General features: G+C 31.2%; 3 protein-coding genes across 7 annotated transcripts; 2 read left to right on the forward strand and 1 right to left on the reverse strand.

Annotated features, from left to right (window-relative positions):
• Positions 1–2,977: 2,977 nt before the first annotated feature.
• On the forward strand, positions 2,978–10,555 carry LOC129912174 (chitooligosaccharidolytic beta-N-acetylglucosaminidase). Of its 3 annotated transcripts, XM_055990318.1 has the most exons (4): positions 2,978–3,736; positions 3,811–3,909; positions 8,528–9,165; positions 9,227–10,555. In XM_055990318.1, exons 2-4 carry the CDS (start codon positions 3,848–3,850, stop codon positions 10,345–10,347), a joined length of 1,821 nt encoding a protein of 606 aa, XP_055846293.1. In that variant the 5' UTR covers positions 2,978–3,736; positions 3,811–3,847; the 3' UTR covers positions 10,348–10,555. The 3 variants fall into 3 exon arrangements, with proteins under 3 accessions (XP_055846293.1, XP_055846292.1, XP_055846291.1); XM_055990317.1 differs by having other exon boundaries at positions 2,978–3,909; XM_055990316.1 differs by lacking the exons at positions 2,978–3,736; positions 3,811–3,909 and adding an exon at positions 8,294–8,466.
• A 1,369-nt stretch (positions 10,556–11,924) lies between these two features.
• Positions 11,925–14,179, forward strand: LOC129911427 (chitooligosaccharidolytic beta-N-acetylglucosaminidase-like). Its single transcript, XM_055989231.1, has 3 exons — positions 11,925–12,294; positions 12,355–12,995; positions 13,053–14,179. The coding sequence occupies exons 1-3, from the start codon at positions 12,230–12,232 to the stop codon at positions 14,162–14,164; spliced, it is 1,818 nt and encodes a 605-aa protein (XP_055845206.1). The 5' UTR covers positions 11,925–12,229; the 3' UTR covers positions 14,165–14,179.
• Positions 14,180–14,250: 71 nt separating this feature from the next.
• LOC129911428 (peptidoglycan-recognition protein SD-like) lies at positions 14,251–15,619 on the reverse strand. 3 transcript variants are annotated; one of them, XM_055989233.1, is made up of 5 exons: positions 15,359–15,619; positions 15,093–15,214; positions 14,901–15,020; positions 14,694–14,836; positions 14,251–14,640 (listed from the first exon to the last, which is right to left on the reverse strand). In XM_055989233.1, the coding sequence occupies exons 1-5, from the start codon at positions 15,376–15,378 to the stop codon at positions 14,260–14,262; spliced, it is 786 nt and encodes a 261-aa protein (XP_055845208.1). In that variant the 5' UTR covers positions 15,379–15,619; the 3' UTR covers positions 14,251–14,259. The 3 variants fall into 3 exon arrangements, with proteins under 3 accessions (XP_055845208.1, XP_055845207.1, XP_055845209.1); XM_055989232.1 differs by having other exon boundaries at positions 15,093–15,217; XM_055989234.1 differs by having other exon boundaries at positions 15,093–15,245.
• Between the last annotated feature and the right edge of the window lie 2,368 nt (positions 15,620–17,987).

Below are 17,987 nucleotides of genomic sequence, written 5' to 3' on the forward strand. Positions count from 1 at the left end.
AGATTCTTTGCAGAAAACCAAGAAAAAAACTATTTTATTGAATTATATTGCAACTGTTCGCGGGAAAGACCCAGTTATGTTAAAGGGGCGGACAGATATTAACTTATAAGAAGCGAAGAAATTGTATCTATCTTTTATTATAGATTATACTTCTATACGGGTAATTCCATAGTATAACTGGTCATATTGAGAGAGAATTCAATTTATTCCATGTTAACGTTTATTTAGCATAGAAAAACATCAGAATTTTATTTTTAAATTGTTAACTAAAATTTAAATTGTTAAAAAAAGGTAAAAAAATGTCGAATTATTGATCTTTAAAAAATCTTTCCCTATCCCGCAAATACTCGAGCTTTCAGCGTCAGTATTTTCAAGATCTATTCATGCAGTAAGATCAATAGTAAGTCAATGTCATAATACATTTCAAACATTTCGAGCTCTAAACAATAGTAGTTATGTATATAAATATTGTACATATCGATGAAAAAAAAAAAAACAAAAACAAGTGCTGCTCACGATTGTTATGATCGTGACTAAAGTGTTGGCGATTTTAATGAATACGAGAAGCTTTGTTTATGTTATTGTTGGAAGCTGCGGACAGAGGCCGGCCACGAGTTGTTTCACACTAAAGCACAATATTGTTTTGTTGCTTTAAATATACATAATTGAAATGAAGATGAAGACAAAAATGAGTATATACTTTTTGAAATTTAAATTTCATAATGAGTGTGGTACTGGTTTAAATTCCTCATTATAAGAACTATTATTACAGAAATATGCATTTACACAGAATTTAGCTTTTTGGAACACAGAATTTTCGATTTCCAGGATTCCAGAATTTTGGATTTAGAGAATTATAAAATACAGAATTATGGCACGAATTTCGATACAGAATTATGATCCCAATCCTTGTCAATTTCTTGCTCAGATTTATGATTTATAAGTAATAAGATTCGATTACCTATTACCAATACGCAAAAAATCTGCGAACACGGTCTAAATTAATAAAGTTGACAAAATGAGGAAACAAATCGGTATTTTTGATATTTCCGAATTTATGAAGTCTAGGTTTTTTACCCACATCATAAGTTTAATAGGTCTTCTTATTAGGCAAGTAGGTACAAATATGAAATCGGTTAGAAATTGGCGAAGATAGAATTTCTGCAACAATTTAAGGTTTAAAAAACGTTTTTTATTTCTCTTAATCCAGATTTTGGGGTAGTATGTTGTAATTTAAAAAATAATGCTTTATAATCAGTAATACAAGCCTAAAAAAATGCCCGTCATTTTTTATTGTTATAAGCTCCAATACACTTTTTTTCTCATTACTTTTTACAAGTTTGGTCTTGTTAATTGTAAATTATTTGTTAATATTTTCTATTATTTTACTATTAATTTTAAAAAAATATAATTAACTCAAAATGCACTGTTTTTTTTTCATTTCAGTATATGCTTTTTATATAACTCAGCCTAGTTTATGAAATGTGATACTGCAGTTAGTTGGTGTGACAAAACCAAAATTTCAAAAAAAAAAAATCAAAATTCTGCTTTAGGAAAATTGATTGAAAAAAATTATAAAGCGCAGACGAATCCTTAAAACTTTCAGTTGGATTGTTTTCCAGAGAGTTAAGAGAGAGGAAATTATGGAAAGGTATCGCCTCAATTACAGAAAATGGGCCTAAAATCGATTTTTTAATGGACTTTCTTTCAATTAAAACATGCCCTTAAATATGAAAATTGTCTAACCATTCTTTTGCGATTCTTTCAAGAAAAACTAACTTTGTTACTTTTGTTAATAGGGGAGCAATAAAAAAGCGTATTGATGGTAAAATTGGTTACAAATGATGTTAATTTACTAAACAAAAACGCTACTTTAATATTATTTTGAATCTAAACTTTAATTTTTAAAAGTAACAAGACTATTTTCAAACAAATTTAAGGTTCTACGGGCTTCAACAAGGAATTATAATTTTTAAGAAAATGAAATTGAAATTTGAGTATCGAATTGCTCCGTTTATTTACATAAAATTATTCTAAATTCTTGTTTTTGATAGAAAATGAAAAAGAATACAAATTTTGTTCTTACTCGATCAAAAAAGCCAAAAAAATTCAATTTTGGCGATTTAACTCTTTAACCCTTTCGGACCCAGCGTTACTCTCATGTAACATATTTTTAAAAATTCGTTAAAAAATATTAAATTAAACAATTTTGTTGGTTTCAATGGCTTAATTGAAAGATAATAATGCCTAGTTATTGGATTATTACAAAAAGTTAGTCAAATATCATACCTTTAATTTTTTTTTTTTGATCGAAAAAGGGACTGAAATTCACATTTTTTTTATATGGTCATAGTTTTGAAATACATTATAGTTTCATAAAAAGTTATGTTCTCAGTTAAAAATAGTGGGCAGGTGATGGAAATTTGACTTTGATGTTTTTATATAATAATTTTATGTTATTTTGGTCAAAAAATAACGGTACGTGCCATGTAACAAAATTTGAAAATTTTAATTTTCTCAAAAACGGCTTATTTGATTTTGGTAAAAAAAAAATTAGACTCACATTTTAGACAGACGTATATTGAAAACATTTTTAATGGCACCTTTCAGTTAAGTTTTTTGATTTTCTCCCAAACGACTTGTCTGATTTAAAGCAAGAATTTTCAGACTTTTAAAAAATGTTTGGTTTTCTTTCAAGCAAATTTTTTTTTTAAATGCCAGTTAAATAGCCAGTTTTTTTAATTATTAAAAAAAAAAATTCATTATAAGAAACTATTTTTAAAAAAAGGCTCTAAAGATTTTGAAATTCCTTAAATTAACTGTGATGATTTTCCAATCTCTAAACTCTTCTCCATTTCACAGTTCGGAACGCATAAAACTCCTGGAAACAGACAGTACAAAATCAAACTGTCACAATCAGCTGTGTTTTGTTTGGTGGCGAGTGGCGACCTTTCTGATTTTGTGTGTGTGTTGTTGTATTTCCCTCCTTGAATGAAAGATTTTTCCATCCATAACATAAAAATAAAAAAAATCTTTTATTTTTTCTTCATACATAAGTTTCATAAGAATACAACGTCATTGTCATCGCCATCGCTTCAATTCTTAAATTCAATTGAATTATTTATTTGGTCACTACTTAATTATTATTATCGTGGGCGTTTAAATTTCTCATACATTTCTCATAAGTTGCCTAAATTCAATCTGTGTCTAGTCGACTTAACAGTTTCAAGGTGTGGGCACCGGACACTATAGTTTATAGTGTGGTCACTGACCTAATAAGCAATAAGAAGTGATATTACATTTATCGGATTCTGGATAACCGGTTTCACTACCCTGCTCAACAGCCAACCACAAAACTAACCAAAACGCATAATTATTTTTGTGATATCGATAAAAATAAAATTTATTTATCTACATTAACCTGTCGGTAAAAACTACGATAACAGAAGAACAACAAAAAAACAAGAAAACATTCATAAAACGAAACGAAATCATCAACAAAATAAAAAAAATAAAACACTAGTTTGGCAAAGTGTATCTTTCTGAAGACTCAAGTGCTGCTAGTTCAAAAGACAAAAGCACCCAGCTTCGAGAGCAAAAACAGCTATCACCAACCCAAAAGCAACCAACCAAACCGATAAACGCGTATCGAGTCAGAGTCACAGAGTGCCACGGTGTTTAGGATGATTGTGGTGACTCTGAGTGTATAAATTTCTTGAACTTGTACATTTGATCGGTTAGTTTACTTAACACCTTGCACGGGTGTGGGTGCCAGTTGTTTTCATTCTCTCTCTCATATTGGAATTCCAGAAAGGATATTTATTTGATTTTATCGCCAGTTCCTAGGATGGCAATTATACAAACAATTCTAATTGCATTGGCAATTATTGCTCCAGCATCATGCACAGAGTAAGTTTTTAATATTTTTTTTTATTAAAATTAAATCTGAAACCATTCGGGAATATTATAAAGGTTCGGTTTAGACGATGACAGAGAAAGTCCCATCCAATTGGCTATGGCTTAAGCCAGTTTGTAACTTTTTTTGCAACTTTTTTTTTATTAGGTAATTTGTGTGTTAAATGTGACTTACCTGTGTGATGTGGCGTAATTTGGAACAGTTAATTGCACAATTCTAATTCACTGAATCACTATATTTTGTATTAATTTTTAGTTTATTTGTAGAAATGAATTGAAAGTTTGTTGGGGGAAATATTATTTTTTTATACACAAAAATGCACACAACAAAAAACAACTGTGAGTTTTGACATTTGAAGTTTGTGTGAAGAGTGGAAGTGGAACAGAACTTTTTTTGATATTCAACAAATGGCGTGACGTATAGTTAGTTCTGTTTGATTTGTTTACTAAGATAGAACTACAGGGGGTCAAAGAATTTTTGTTAGAACTTTTGTGTTTGTGATTATTTTTGTTTAAAGCCTAGTATACAGTTAATGGGCACGTTCAAACACCTATCGGATAGGCTATCTGGGATACCCGTATCTGGAATATCTTTTTGAACAAAGAGGTATCCAGATAGCTTGCCCAATCAGCTACTAAATAAAATGCACGACTGGGGTCGCACGAACTTGCTCTTAGAGTTAAAGTTGCTTAAATTTTTAAGACTTTTTATATAGAAATTTGGAAAAAAAAATAAAATTCGTTTAAAAAAAAAAATTAAATAAAATCTGAAATTAAATTGCCCTCCAAAACAAGTATGCAGTTTTGATTGATATATTAACATACATTTTTAGAAAAAAAATTTCCAAAATCGTTAGAGCCGTTTTTTAAAAAACTAATTTTTTATAAATAATTTTTTGGAAAAAAAGTTTTAAAATAAAATTGGTATGCCATTTTGTAGAAATCACTAATCAACATCTAAAAACAAAATTTCAAAAAAATTAAATGTCCCGTTTTCGAAAATTTGATTTTTCAAAAAAAAATTTTCAAAATTTTTTTAAAAATCCAAAAATTATTTTTTTCAAAATTTCACAAAAAGTTTCGTTGAAATCGAATAAGCAGTTTTGGAGATAATCGGATTTGAAAAAAACGGTTCTATGGCAAGTACCGGTAATAATGATTTTCAAAAAAAAATTTTTTTCATTAGAAGATAGACCTTAGCTTAAAACTAACATTTGAATTTTTTAAACAAAATCGTTGGAGCCGTTTTAGAGATATTTCAATTTTACTAAAATCGGTATATGACAAGTACCGTTATTATAAGTCCAAAAAAATTAATTCCAAAAACCCCTCTGGAGAGTCGCCAAATAACGCTACATACCAAGTTTGACATCAATCGGTCCATCCGTTTAGGCTGTAGCTCCTTATACAGACAGACAGACAGACTGACAGACAGACAGACAGACAGACAGACGGACTTCCGGGACCCACTTTTTTGGCATTGTCTACCATCGTAATGTCATATAAAAATGTTATCTCAACTTTTTTTTTTTTGTACGAATGCATAACTTGATATATAGTACCTATATCGCAAGTAAAAAATATGTAAATATTGAGAAGAGGAAACTTTTTCTTTTGAGCAAATTACATTTTTTTATTGTTGAATAGTACTTGCACAATCGCTTTGACTTTATTTCTTGCAATTTTTTTTTATTTTGAAGCTGAATAATCGCCCGAAAAGTAATCAAAATAAAAAAATGCCAAATGTTTATCAGCTGATCACTCGGATACCTGAGGTATACCATAAATTCTGGGATACCTTCAGATTATTTTTTGACAGAAAATGGTTGGTTTCTTTAATTTTTCTCTAATTTTTAACATTGTTTACAACAACAAAAAGCTATCCGATAGCTTTATGTTAGCTCTTTGAACGTGCCCAATGCCGTGTGTGAATTGCGTTAAATAGTTAACACCGTGTAAAATTTTTGACACTATTGAGGTGAATAAGAAATTTTCAGTTGTTAAAATTTATTGGGCTGGTTAATTTTGAGTTAAATTTTTTTGCAGATGGTTTTGTTTTTTTTTTTTTTTTTATTTAAAAGCAGTATCAAGGCAAAAAAGAGGCAAAGAAAATTATTAAACAAAAAGCCATACAGCTGAAATTTTTTTATTCACCCCAATAGTGTCAAAAATTTTACACGGTGTTAACTATTTAACGCAATTCACACACGGCCTAAATTTATCTCGATCTGCGTACTATAGGCTTTAAAGATAAAATTTTAGTTTAATTCAAAGTGGTGAACAAATTAAATATTAATCAACGCTTAAAAGTTGACAAATTAAACAAGAATTTTCAAGTGATATTCTTGTAAATCAGCAAATTTCTGCAACGAGCCTGGCTGTTGCAAGATGCTTCTGCAACAGTTATCGTGACTACAATGCAAATACATATTATATTTACACAATCTTATGAAATATACATCGGTAATTAATCGGTTTTTCCACAAGATAGGTATTAGGGTTATTTTAGTCTTGATTAATGAATCACATGCATTAAAACTACTTTATTTTATTGCAAACTCTACATACCTACTATATCATACTCTGTTGCAGTCGAAACAAACTTTTTAGTTATTAATTCTCTCACCTTGTCCATTGGTCAAAGCCTCAAAGTGCATTTATTAAAAAGGCTGTTCACCTTAATATATTAATATGCACCAATAGGTGACACGTTCCTATTTTTATCCACGTGCCTATGTTGTGAAGTATATTATCAAAATATTATATACAGGGTGTTCAATATGCAACGCTGCAGACGAAAACTAATGGTTTTCATGTTTTTTGCCTTACTGCAGCCAATTTAAAAACAATATCAAAAGAGGATTATTTTTTAATCGAGTAGTTTGAACTCATGGTATAAAAAGAGAAGGTATGATCATTAGAAAAAACTCAGTATCGAGAACTGTCAAAACTTATGGCTACTTAAGGTTTTGACAGCCCAGCCCATTGAAATTGTTGTTGTAAACAAATTTGTCTTGGAAGTTGTTGTTGCTTTTGACTTTTCCAAATGCCAAACGTCAAAACCTTACTACCCCATTTTGTAAGATGGCGGCTCTAATGATCATACCTTGTCTTTTTATACCATGGTTTGAACTGGATCAATTACTTTTTCCTTTTCCCCTAAGTGTTTTCGGGAATTCATTTTCAAACTGATTTTTATCATTTTAGGTGTTTTTACTTGATTTTTCCTCAAAAAAGGAATATTTATAACAATTTATTTTAAAAAGAATACATTCAGACCATCAATGATGTAGAAAACATGTGGTTTAGGTAATATAATACTCGTTTTAAGAGTGTACAATTTACATTGTTGGAAAGGTCTGAATATTTTAGGAGAACACGAAGGCTTTGTATATGCTGTAAAATTAAAAATATTCTTCCTTTGGTACCTAAATGCGGCTATTATAGCGAAGTGAATCATGTCAAATTCAATTAGTGAAAAGTACAACAACTTAAATTGACAAAATTGCTTTACGTTTGATTGCAAATATTTTTACCTTCAAAAACAACAAAAATTTCGATTGTTTTATTTAATTCAAATGCGTTTAAATGAAAACAATCCAATTGCATCCATACCGTCAACTACCGTGCTGTTTTTTTTACTCAAAATAATTAATAGAAACCACAAATGTAGTTGCTAGGAAAGTCTTATTAAACAACTTTTTTAGCGTGTAGTGAAAAAGAGGTGGTCACTGGGGCGTATACGTATTATTTTAAATTTTGTTTTGTAGTATGTAACTTTTCGAAACTTTTATAACCTTTAATTGAGAAAAGTAATCCCGATAAGAATATTAAATAAAAAGGATTTGTTTCAACTTATTGTAGTCTTAAAATAAACAAAATTACTGCTCGAAGTTGTAAAGTAAAGTAAAATTGTAAAGTTTGCTACATTCCTACATTCTACAAAACAAAAATATAAATTTGTTACTTTATTTATTATTTTTTATATTTAATTTTGATCTAATCAAGATAACAAATTTAAGTTATTTATTAGAGCAATTAGCACCTTTTTATCTCAAAAATTGATTAGATTTAGTTAAAAATAAAATGAAAACAAACAAGCAATAACCAGACATAACTCCTACATTCATTATTATAATTGTTTTAAAAAATCTTTTGATGACAACAAAATTGCATTGAATTTAATTTTTCATGTCCAATTTTTCTGATCAAACAAAATATTAAACAATGCTATCAATCAAAAAACAATTAGGAAACCCCTTCAGATTGATTGGAAATATCTTTGAGCTCTTGACTCAGAAACGTTTCAAAGCTATTTCATTATCAAAGTCAAGTCATAGCGCAATTGTCGGGAAATACTTTAGTCATTGAAGTGTGTTTCAAAATGACACTATAAGTGGATCAGTTCTTAATTGCTATCACTAGCACATAAATGGCATTTAGTTGGCGGCATTTGTTGATAGGTCTTTTTGTATTGACGATCTCAAGCGCATTGATCGCTGTTGTAGTCATATTAACAAGGTCTTTTGTCGTCAAAGACCTACATTCCCAGTAATTTTATTTGAAACCTTCACAAAATATTCAATAAAACCATTTTTTTTTTAATTTTCAGCTTGGTATGGGGTTATGAATGCCGCCAAAGTAAATGCATGAAAGTGCCCTTAGATGAGAACAACTTTCAAAAAGCTGTTAGCATGCCAGTGTGCAGAATATTCTGCGGAGACACTATTGGCACACTATGGCCCAAACCAACTGGACCTGTGAAATTTGGTGAATATATTGTTCATATAGATCGCAGCAAGATCGTTTTTGAGGCACCTAAAACTAAAGCTAGTAAGCTTTGGGCAGCTAACGAGAAGCGATTTGCTGAACAAATCGAATCCAAGATACCAGATTCAAAGGATGTTCGTGATGAAGGAAGATCATTGAAAGTGAAGATCAATGTTGATGAGAGCCCTGAAAAAGCTGATCGAATTCCTCAATTGACATACGATACAGATGAAAGTTATAAGCTTGAGATTAGGCAAGGAAAGAATGAGGTCTATGCTGATATTTCAGCAAAATCGTATTTCGGAGCTAGGCATGGTCTAGAAACGCTATCTCAGTTGATCGTATATGATGATATTCGAAGGGAAGTTCAAATGCTTGCACAGGCTTCAATTACTGACAAACCAGCTTATAAGCATCGTGGTCTGCTTTTGGATACTTCAAGAAATTATTTCAGTGTGAAATCAATTAAAAGGACTCTCGGTGAGTTGAAGATCCTTCTCTCAATATCCTTGTTTTGAATTTATATTATTTTTCTTTTCAGATGGTATGGCAATGACTAAGCTGAATACCTTCCACTGGCATATTACTGATTCACACAGTTTCCCCTTGGAGATCAAGTCCCAACCTGAACTCTTCAAACTGGGTGCATACTCGGCACGAAAAGTCTACACACATGAAAATGTCGCTGATATAGTGGAATATGGACGAGTTCGTGGTATTCGTGTACTTCCTGAATTCGATGCCCCCGCCCATGTTGGTGAGGGATGGCAAAATAAGAATATGACAGCTTGTTTCAACGCTCAGCCATGGAAGAGCTACTGCGTTGAGCCGCCATGTGGCCAACTAGATCCAACAGTCGATGAATTGTACAATGTTTTGGAGGATATCTATCGGGAAATGTTTGAACTATTCAATCCCGATGTATTTCACATGGGAGGTGATGAAGTGTCAACAGCTTGCTGGAATACCAGTGAAGTTATTCGCAATTGGATGTTGGCCAAGGGTTGGGGTCTTGATGAGAAGGACTTTATGAAATTGTGGGGACATTTCCAAGATCAAGCTCTTGCTAGGGTAGATGATATTTCTTCAAATGGAAAACTACCAATTATCATGTGGACAAGTCGTTTGACAGAAGTACCATTTATTGATCAATATCTCGACAAAGATCGTTATATCATTCAAGTTTGGACAACCGGTTTCGATATGAAGATCAAAGAGATCCTTAAACGAGGATACAAGATGATTCTTTCAAACTATGATGCCTTATACTTTGATTGTGGATTCGCTGGTTGGGTAACTGATGGAAACAATTGGTGTTCCCCATACATCGGATGGCAAAAAGTTTACGAAAATAGTCCTGAAAAAATTGCCGGCGATTATAATGAGCTTATTTTGGGAGCTGAAGCTGCCATTTGGTCTGAACAAATTGACGAGCAAACAGTTGATGCTAAATTTTGGCCTAGAGCTAGTGCATTGGCTGAACGTTTATGGTCGAATCCAAAAGATAATTGGCGAGCAGCTGAGTCTCGTTTGTTAGTACATCGGGAGCGTTTAACTGAGAATGGTTTAGCAGCTGAAGCTATTGAACCAGAATGGTGTTTGCAAAATCAAAATGAATGTCCAATTGATGCGTATGATGCAAAAAACGAATCGAGCGGATAATGCGTAATGTATATTATTTTTTGTTGTATTTCTTTGATCCTTATTGCAAGGATAATGATGTATGAATAGAAAAATAGATAATAATAATAATAAGTTGAATTCGCCGCTTAAAACGTAACGTGTGTACCTACTACTTAAAGGATTGTGTACCTTTTTTTTGTGTAAAAAAAAAAACATATAAGCAATAAATAACATTTTTTTAAAACAATTTGTAATGTGTAATTATTTTTAATGGTAGTAATAGTTACATTATTTAAATTAAATTATTTGAATTAAATTAAAAAGAAATCACTTTATATATTGCACTAACGTTATACAATACATATTCGTTAAATTCGATAGTTTTGATTTTTTAAGGGTTTTTAACAAAAAAAAAAATATGGATTTAATGAAATTCCTACAATTAGGGCCTACCCAACCCACTCTATAGGCTTAATGCATTCAAAATTTTGCTTTTTTGTACAAACAGCATAGAAAATGAGGAATCTTACCCTTAAAGACGTTACAAGACATGAAAAGGTGACATGGCTACAAAGCGACAAATTGACAAATTGGGTGACAAATTGACAAGGCTATTTCACTCAAAGTCAGATTAGCTTAGGGCAGTTATTCAAACTATCTGGAAATGCGTTTTAAAGCTATAAAATCTAAATCATTGAAAACAATAATTCTATAAAAATCTAAGAACAAATGAACGATAGTCAAGAATATCATCGCATCGCAACAAATTTGTGCTTTCTACCACACTCACTTTTTGAATGAAAGCTGCTCTATATAGGGCAAGTATTTATTCCTTGTTCAAAAAAATCGAGGTTTTCATCAAAACAACGTTACGATGATAGTGAAGTCTGAAAAAGTGGGTCTCTTAATTCCGTCCGTGCGTCTGTCCTGACAGCCTTAACGGGCGAATGGACAGATTTTTAAAATTGTTTAACTTCAAACATACCTTTTTTTTCAAAAATGTCTTTACTTTCAAAAATGTGTTAGAACATGCTCTTACTTCAAAATTGCCCGTCCTTCAAAAAGCCCTTAATTGAAAAATTCCATACCTTCAAAAATATCAGCTATTTTCGCAGTAGGGCATTTAACAAACACAGGTACTTTTTGAAGGACGGGCTTTTTTGATGGAAGGGTATTTCATGGTAGGAAATCTTCAAACTTTTTTTTTTTTTTTAAAGCAACTTTTTTGAAGGTAGGGCCTCTTTTTTTTAGGTAGCGAACTGTTCCTCGATGTTCCCCCGAATAAAGGTCGTCTTTAAAACATAAATGAAAATTTTTCAAAAAAAAAAAAAAATACAAATATCGAAAAAGCTGGTATTTGCCAAACATTCTAACATTCCCTTGTCTCCACTATCACATAAAAATTATGAAATGTCATCTCATTTTTAAGCCCATGTGTGAGATATTTCTATTAATAATAATGATAAAGAATTCCTCAAACGAGTCACATAAACATAAACAAATAATACACATGAATTAATGTCCAAAGTATTTGTGTTTACTTTCAATGAAGATCAAATTAATTAAAATTCAAAATTTAATTCGCCTCTCATATAACAAACTAATTCTTCATCAAAATCATTCTTAATTTAACTTTTAAAAGCAGTGGACTGTGTTGTTCCTAATAATTCTTCTTTATTTTTCTACAATTATTGTTAAAATAAAACAACTTTTTGATAACTTCAAATGATCGCGTTAAAAAAAAAAACAATTGAAATAATTTAACTTGACCTTAGAATCAAAAAGTGCGAAGATTATAGAATATAGAAAGATTTGGGTAATTCCAAATTCTCAAGGGGGGAAAACCATCCACGATAAGCATACTATCACTTAAGTGCATTGAGATTTGAGACAGTGCGAAAAGGCCGGTTCATCATTTAGAATGACAAGCAACAAGTTTATAAAGTTAATATTTTCTTTAGCAGCATTATTACCAGCTTTAGCTGAGTAAGTTTATTTTTATATCTCTGTTTTTTTATGACGTAATTAAATGTTTATATTTCATAGTGAATCTTCACCGATTTGGGGCTATGAATGCAACCGAAACAAATGCATAAAAGTTCCTTTTCGAAATAAATACAGTACCCAAAGCTTAGGAGTATGCAAATTAGTATGCGGTGGTGGAGAAATTGGAACTCTTTGGCCTAAACCAACTGGTTCGGTTAAAGTTGGTGATGTTGTTGCTTCAATTAATCATAAGAAGATAAATTTTGATATCACACAAAAATCTGTAAGTAATTCGATTTGGCAAAAAGTTGAAGAACGATTCTTTGGACAGCTCATTGCAAAAATACCTCAATCTGGTTTGGGAAAAAATGAAGAAATAAAACCTTTGCTTATCAAAATTGTCTTAACAGACAATAACGAAGTACTTCCAAAGCTTACTTATGATACCGATGAGAGTTATGTGTTAAACATTAGCGAAGATAAAACACAGATTTTGGTCGAAATCAGTGCACGAACGTATTTTGGAGCTAGACATGGTTTAGAAACTTTATCACAGTTGATCGTGTATAATGATCATGGAAGATGTCTCGATATATTGATCGATACCATTATAAATGATTCGCCAATTTACAAGCATCGAGGCATCTTACTTGATACCGCAAAAAATTATTTCAGTTTGCAATCAATCAAAAGGACTCTTGGTAAGTATGCAATCAATTTTATTGAAAAATGTAGCTAATTATCAAAATTTCCAACAGATGGCATGGCTATGAGTAAACTCAACACCTTCCACTGGCATATAGTAGATTCAAATAGTTTCCCAATGGTGATAAAATCACATCCAAATTTACACACATTAGGAGCATATTCACCAGAAAAAATCTACACTCCTCAAGATATCGTCGAAATTGTGAGATATGCACAGATCCGTGGAATTCGTGTTATTCCTGAATTTGGAGGACCAGCACACGTTGGCCAAGGATGGCAGAAAGAGAATGTAACAGTTTGTTTAAATGCTCATACTCGGACGAAGTTTTGTCCCAAACCACCTTGTGGACAACTCGATCCAACTCTTGACAGAACTTATGAAATACTAGAAGATATTTACTCGGAAATGATTAAATCTTTCAAACCCAACATCTTCCACATGGGAGGTGATTCAGCAGTAATATCCTGTTGGAATTCCTCGCAATCGATTCAGAATTGGATGCAAAACAAAAATTTGACTTTGAAAAAAAGAGTAGGCTTTATTGAATTGTGGGGACATTTTCAAGCCAATGCTTTAGCCAGTCTTGATAAGGTTTCCAAAGAAAGTAACATTCCAATTGTTGTGTGGGCTAGTATATTGACAAATCCACCATTTGTTAATAAATTTATTGACAAGTCACGTTACATCATACAAACTGGAGCTAATTGTCCGGCAGAATTTATACCACGGGCTCTCAAGAATGGCCTAAGATTGATTTCAACAAATTTGGTCATTACTGGTCGAAATAATAGCAATGATGGTTGGAAAAAGTTTTATGAAAATAGTCCTGACCTCATATTTGGTTTGGCGAATAAACTTATTTTAGGATCTGAGGCAGCTATTTGGTCCGAAAGAATTGACGAATTAAGTTTGGATGGATTGTTGTGGCCCAAAGCAAGTGCTCTTGCAGAAAGATTGTGGTCGAATCCAATGACAGATTGGCACAGTGCAGAAAATCGATTATTGATGCATCGGGAAATGTTAGCACAAAACGGATTGGCACCACAAGCTCTACCTGAGCCGAAGCGGAATACAATGTATAAGTCGACGAGTACTCGAACGGCCCCAAAAAGGAAAGCTCCAAAAAATAATAAAATTAAAACTAATTTTATTAGTCTTTAGAATAAGTATTAAGCTTTATTTAATGTTAACTCCTGTTTATCTGAATAAATTAAATAAGAACTTTTAATCTACATTTTTTTTGTATATGTTCTAAATTATATTTGATTAGACCAATTAGGCCAAGTTTTAATAATTTCATACAAAGCATTTCCAGGGCTAGATGTTGCACTTAACTGCCGAGCGCCATATAGCTTATAGTTTTCTACAAGCTTATTAAGTCTTACACCTTCGTTTAACATCCTTTTTGCAGCATTAAGTTGTTTCTCTGGTGGACTTGTTGTTGAAAATGTACCAATAAATGCAATACAAATGCTATCCACATTGAATCCTTTTGTATGTGCACCTTGGGCATCCCAACCACGTCCTACATAAATATTTCCATCGCCACCAATTAGAAAATTATAGGCTATGTCATTGAAGAGTATAGAATCCATTTGGTAATTTTGAATTGTTTGAATTCTATAACTGCAAGCAGCCTTTATAAAGAAATTAATTAATCTTTTAACTTTGGTTTGTTTAAAGTTCATACCTGAGTGCTGCAATTATAAGTTGCAGTATCAGCAATAATAACACGATGAATTGGAAGTACCAACTCTACCAATTCTTGTTGTTCAACTGGTGGTCGAGCCAACCATTCATCTCTGGATATTATGTGTAAATCATCTATTTTTTCTGTAAAGGTAGAGAATTAATTAGTAGGTAAAATTTGATAGATCAATTTTTTTGATTTTTTTACCAGGTTCCGAAGACACAGAACTTGATTTTTGACACTCTGTTGAGCGATTTAAAATTAAAAATCCAATTATTATTACGAGCATAACAACAACCGTGGAAATGATAGCTAATTTATATTTTCCTAAAAATAAAGAAGAACAAATAAATTTTTCCAGTTAAAATTTCACATTAAAGTATATTTTTAATCGCTAACCTTGTTTCGAACTATAATGCTTACAAATATGAGGGCTTTGTGTATCCGGTTCCTTATGTAAGTTTATATCTTCAAGTACAGAAGTCCCAATGGCCATTACGAAAATCGGTGTTATTAAAAAACTACTTTTGGTTAAAAACTGGTATCTTATTTCTATTTATTTAATATTTGAAAGCAATTTAAAGAAGAAATAACAACATCAACTCTTTAGAGGACGAATCCGAAAGACTAAAGCATTTTTTTGCTAAGAAAAATAAAATGCTTACGTTTTGTTTTCACAACACATAAAAGATTGAACAAATTTTCCCTCTTTATTGGAATAAAAAACTTTTATTAATATTTTCCAATTTAACTTTAGTATAATTCAAATTAGAAAGGGACTTCCCACTTTGAAAGCTTATCAGTTATTAAGTTTGAATCATTATTTTGTTTTTTACTTGAAGAACTCAAACAAATAATTAAGTACTACTCTTTTAAGTATGTGCAATAAGAAAACGACAGAGAAAGATTCTGCAATGAATTGAAGCTTTAAACTGAATTGATAGCTTCTTCTACAGGCTGGATGAAGCTATAAATATAAATTATTGAAATCAGGGTTGCCATAGGTGAGTTTAATTAAGATTCATAATGCATATTAAGGAGGTCCGTACAATTTTTAAAAGGAGTTTGTTAATTATATATCTTCTTTTTAAACTTACTTTAAAACTTAATAAATTTGATAAGAAAAAAAACCTATTTAAGTAAGATACCTTGCATTTTATTTGCAGTATTTCATCTACCTAATGGCTAGACGACTAATAAACACTGACGCAATGAATTAATCATTGCCAAAAATATTGCTTTGACACTTTTAAAAACGTTTGCCTAGTATTTGATAAATAACTCCATTTTATAGTGTTCAATCACTAACAATGACAGGCACTTGCATTAATCTGAGTTTACGATTGACACCTTACCTTATTCATTAGAAAATTGGACACTGCACAGAGCACAGACAAGGACTCAATATTTGGAAACCCCAGAGATTGAGTGTATGTGGAATGTTAATTCTTATAAAATATTTTTTTGGTAAACTATTTAAACACCACAGAAATGTATGCTAGAATTTCTTGTTTAAAAACAAAAATCAAAAAAACTGATTGGCAAGAACATAATAAATCCAGCTTATACTATACATAAGAAAATGAAGCAGTCAAGTACTAGCTTTGTGATTTTTATACCTTTGTAGGTAAACTTTTGAACGAAGAGATACAAAAAGCACTTAAAAGGCCAGAAAATTTTCTATAGATAATAATATTACGTATACGCCACAGTGACTTATATTAATATAAAGACATGAAGTTAAAAATTCTTTTTGGATCTTTAATTTGTGTATCCAATCAGAATTGTATTCACAGGGAACTTACTTTCCGCTTATAAAAAAAAAAAACAATTAATTTAATTCGGCTTTACTTTTCATAATACAATACAATGCAATGTCAGTTTTGGAAAATATGTCTTATCTCATAATATACGTCCATTTGACCTTTATTGAGATTATTTATAATTTTGGTGAGAGCATATATTTTTCAAAATCGAGACAACGCGCTGCTCAACAGAAGCTTAACGGATTGCTTTGAAGTACATATTTGATTGATTAGGTACAAGCTTTTCTTGCAGGTGATGTAATAATGATTTAATAATTTTTTTTTTTTTTTTTGACAACGGTCGGCTCAGAAGTTTTTTCTAAAATCGCCAGCTTAACTGAGGCCACCTGTGCGATAACATGAGACAATTGTCAACGATGTCTCCCCTCTGTGCCACGTAGTTATGTGTTATATGTGTTTCTGTTGTTCTTTCTCTCTTTGTCTTTCTTTGTTGTATCAATGTCTTGTGCTGTATCAGCCAAATGGACTTAGTTTCCGAAGCTGCAGTGTGTCTAGTCCGGAAGATTTATCTTCTGATTAGATTAATATGTAATGTAATAGTGTAATTTTTTTGAAAAAGGCCAAACAAAAATCGTCTGTACTTCACTAGTTTTCGATTAATTTTTGTTGTAGATTGTATGGTGTCCCAAAATTCGTGTTTGCCCGTTTGGTATTGTTATGTCTAAAAAGGCTTTCTGCAAGAATGGCTATTTGGTTAAAAATCGAGAATCCGTTTTCTATTCTTTCAAAATTAATAATCAAAGTAATGCTTTTTGTATGCACCTAGGGTGGCGGGGTGTTATCCTTTAAAGGGTTATATCCATTTGTAATCTTGAAAAAAACCTAATTTTTTCTTGTTCCAAAACTTTCGGAGATAAGCGTATTTTTTTCTCGAAATGGTATTTTCCAGGTTGGTGAGCAAAATCCCTCTGAAACGGCTGGACTGATAGGCTAGAAATTCTCACTCGGCCTTCTTAGATACTTTTGCCAGGAATATTGTTTAAGAAAACAATTTTTAAACCAACTTTGAAGTGTAAATTTTCTTGAAAAAAAAAACAATTTTTTTTCGGGAAACCCTTAAAATGAATCTTTTACTTTTTTTCTTTTTTATTCCGATAATTTGGATCAGAGATATCTTTACAGACACCTTTTTCTGGAGGTCCTCTAGGAGATCTACTACAGAAACAATGGAACTCAATATTTTTGTAAATACATTGCGAATACTTAAATCCTTTTTATGTACATATAGTTTTTGTATGCGTTTATTTAAAATAGCTCCTCACAAAAACGTTTTCTTCAGACTTACAACTTTCAAGTGGGTATAACTTTTTAATTGTAAATGTAAATGTACATATAGTTTTTGTATGCGTTTATTTAATATAGATCCTCACAAAAACGTTTTCTTCAGACTTACAACTTTCAATCAACTGGGTATAACTTTTTAATTGAACCAGTTAAATTCTTGGTTATGTGAATTCAAAAAAATCAA

The sequence above is a fragment of the Episyrphus balteatus genome, chromosome 2 (assembly GCF_945859705.1).
Source record: "Episyrphus balteatus chromosome 2, idEpiBalt1.1, whole genome shotgun sequence".
Lineage (NCBI taxonomy): Eukaryota > Metazoa > Arthropoda > Insecta > Diptera > Syrphidae > Episyrphus > Episyrphus balteatus.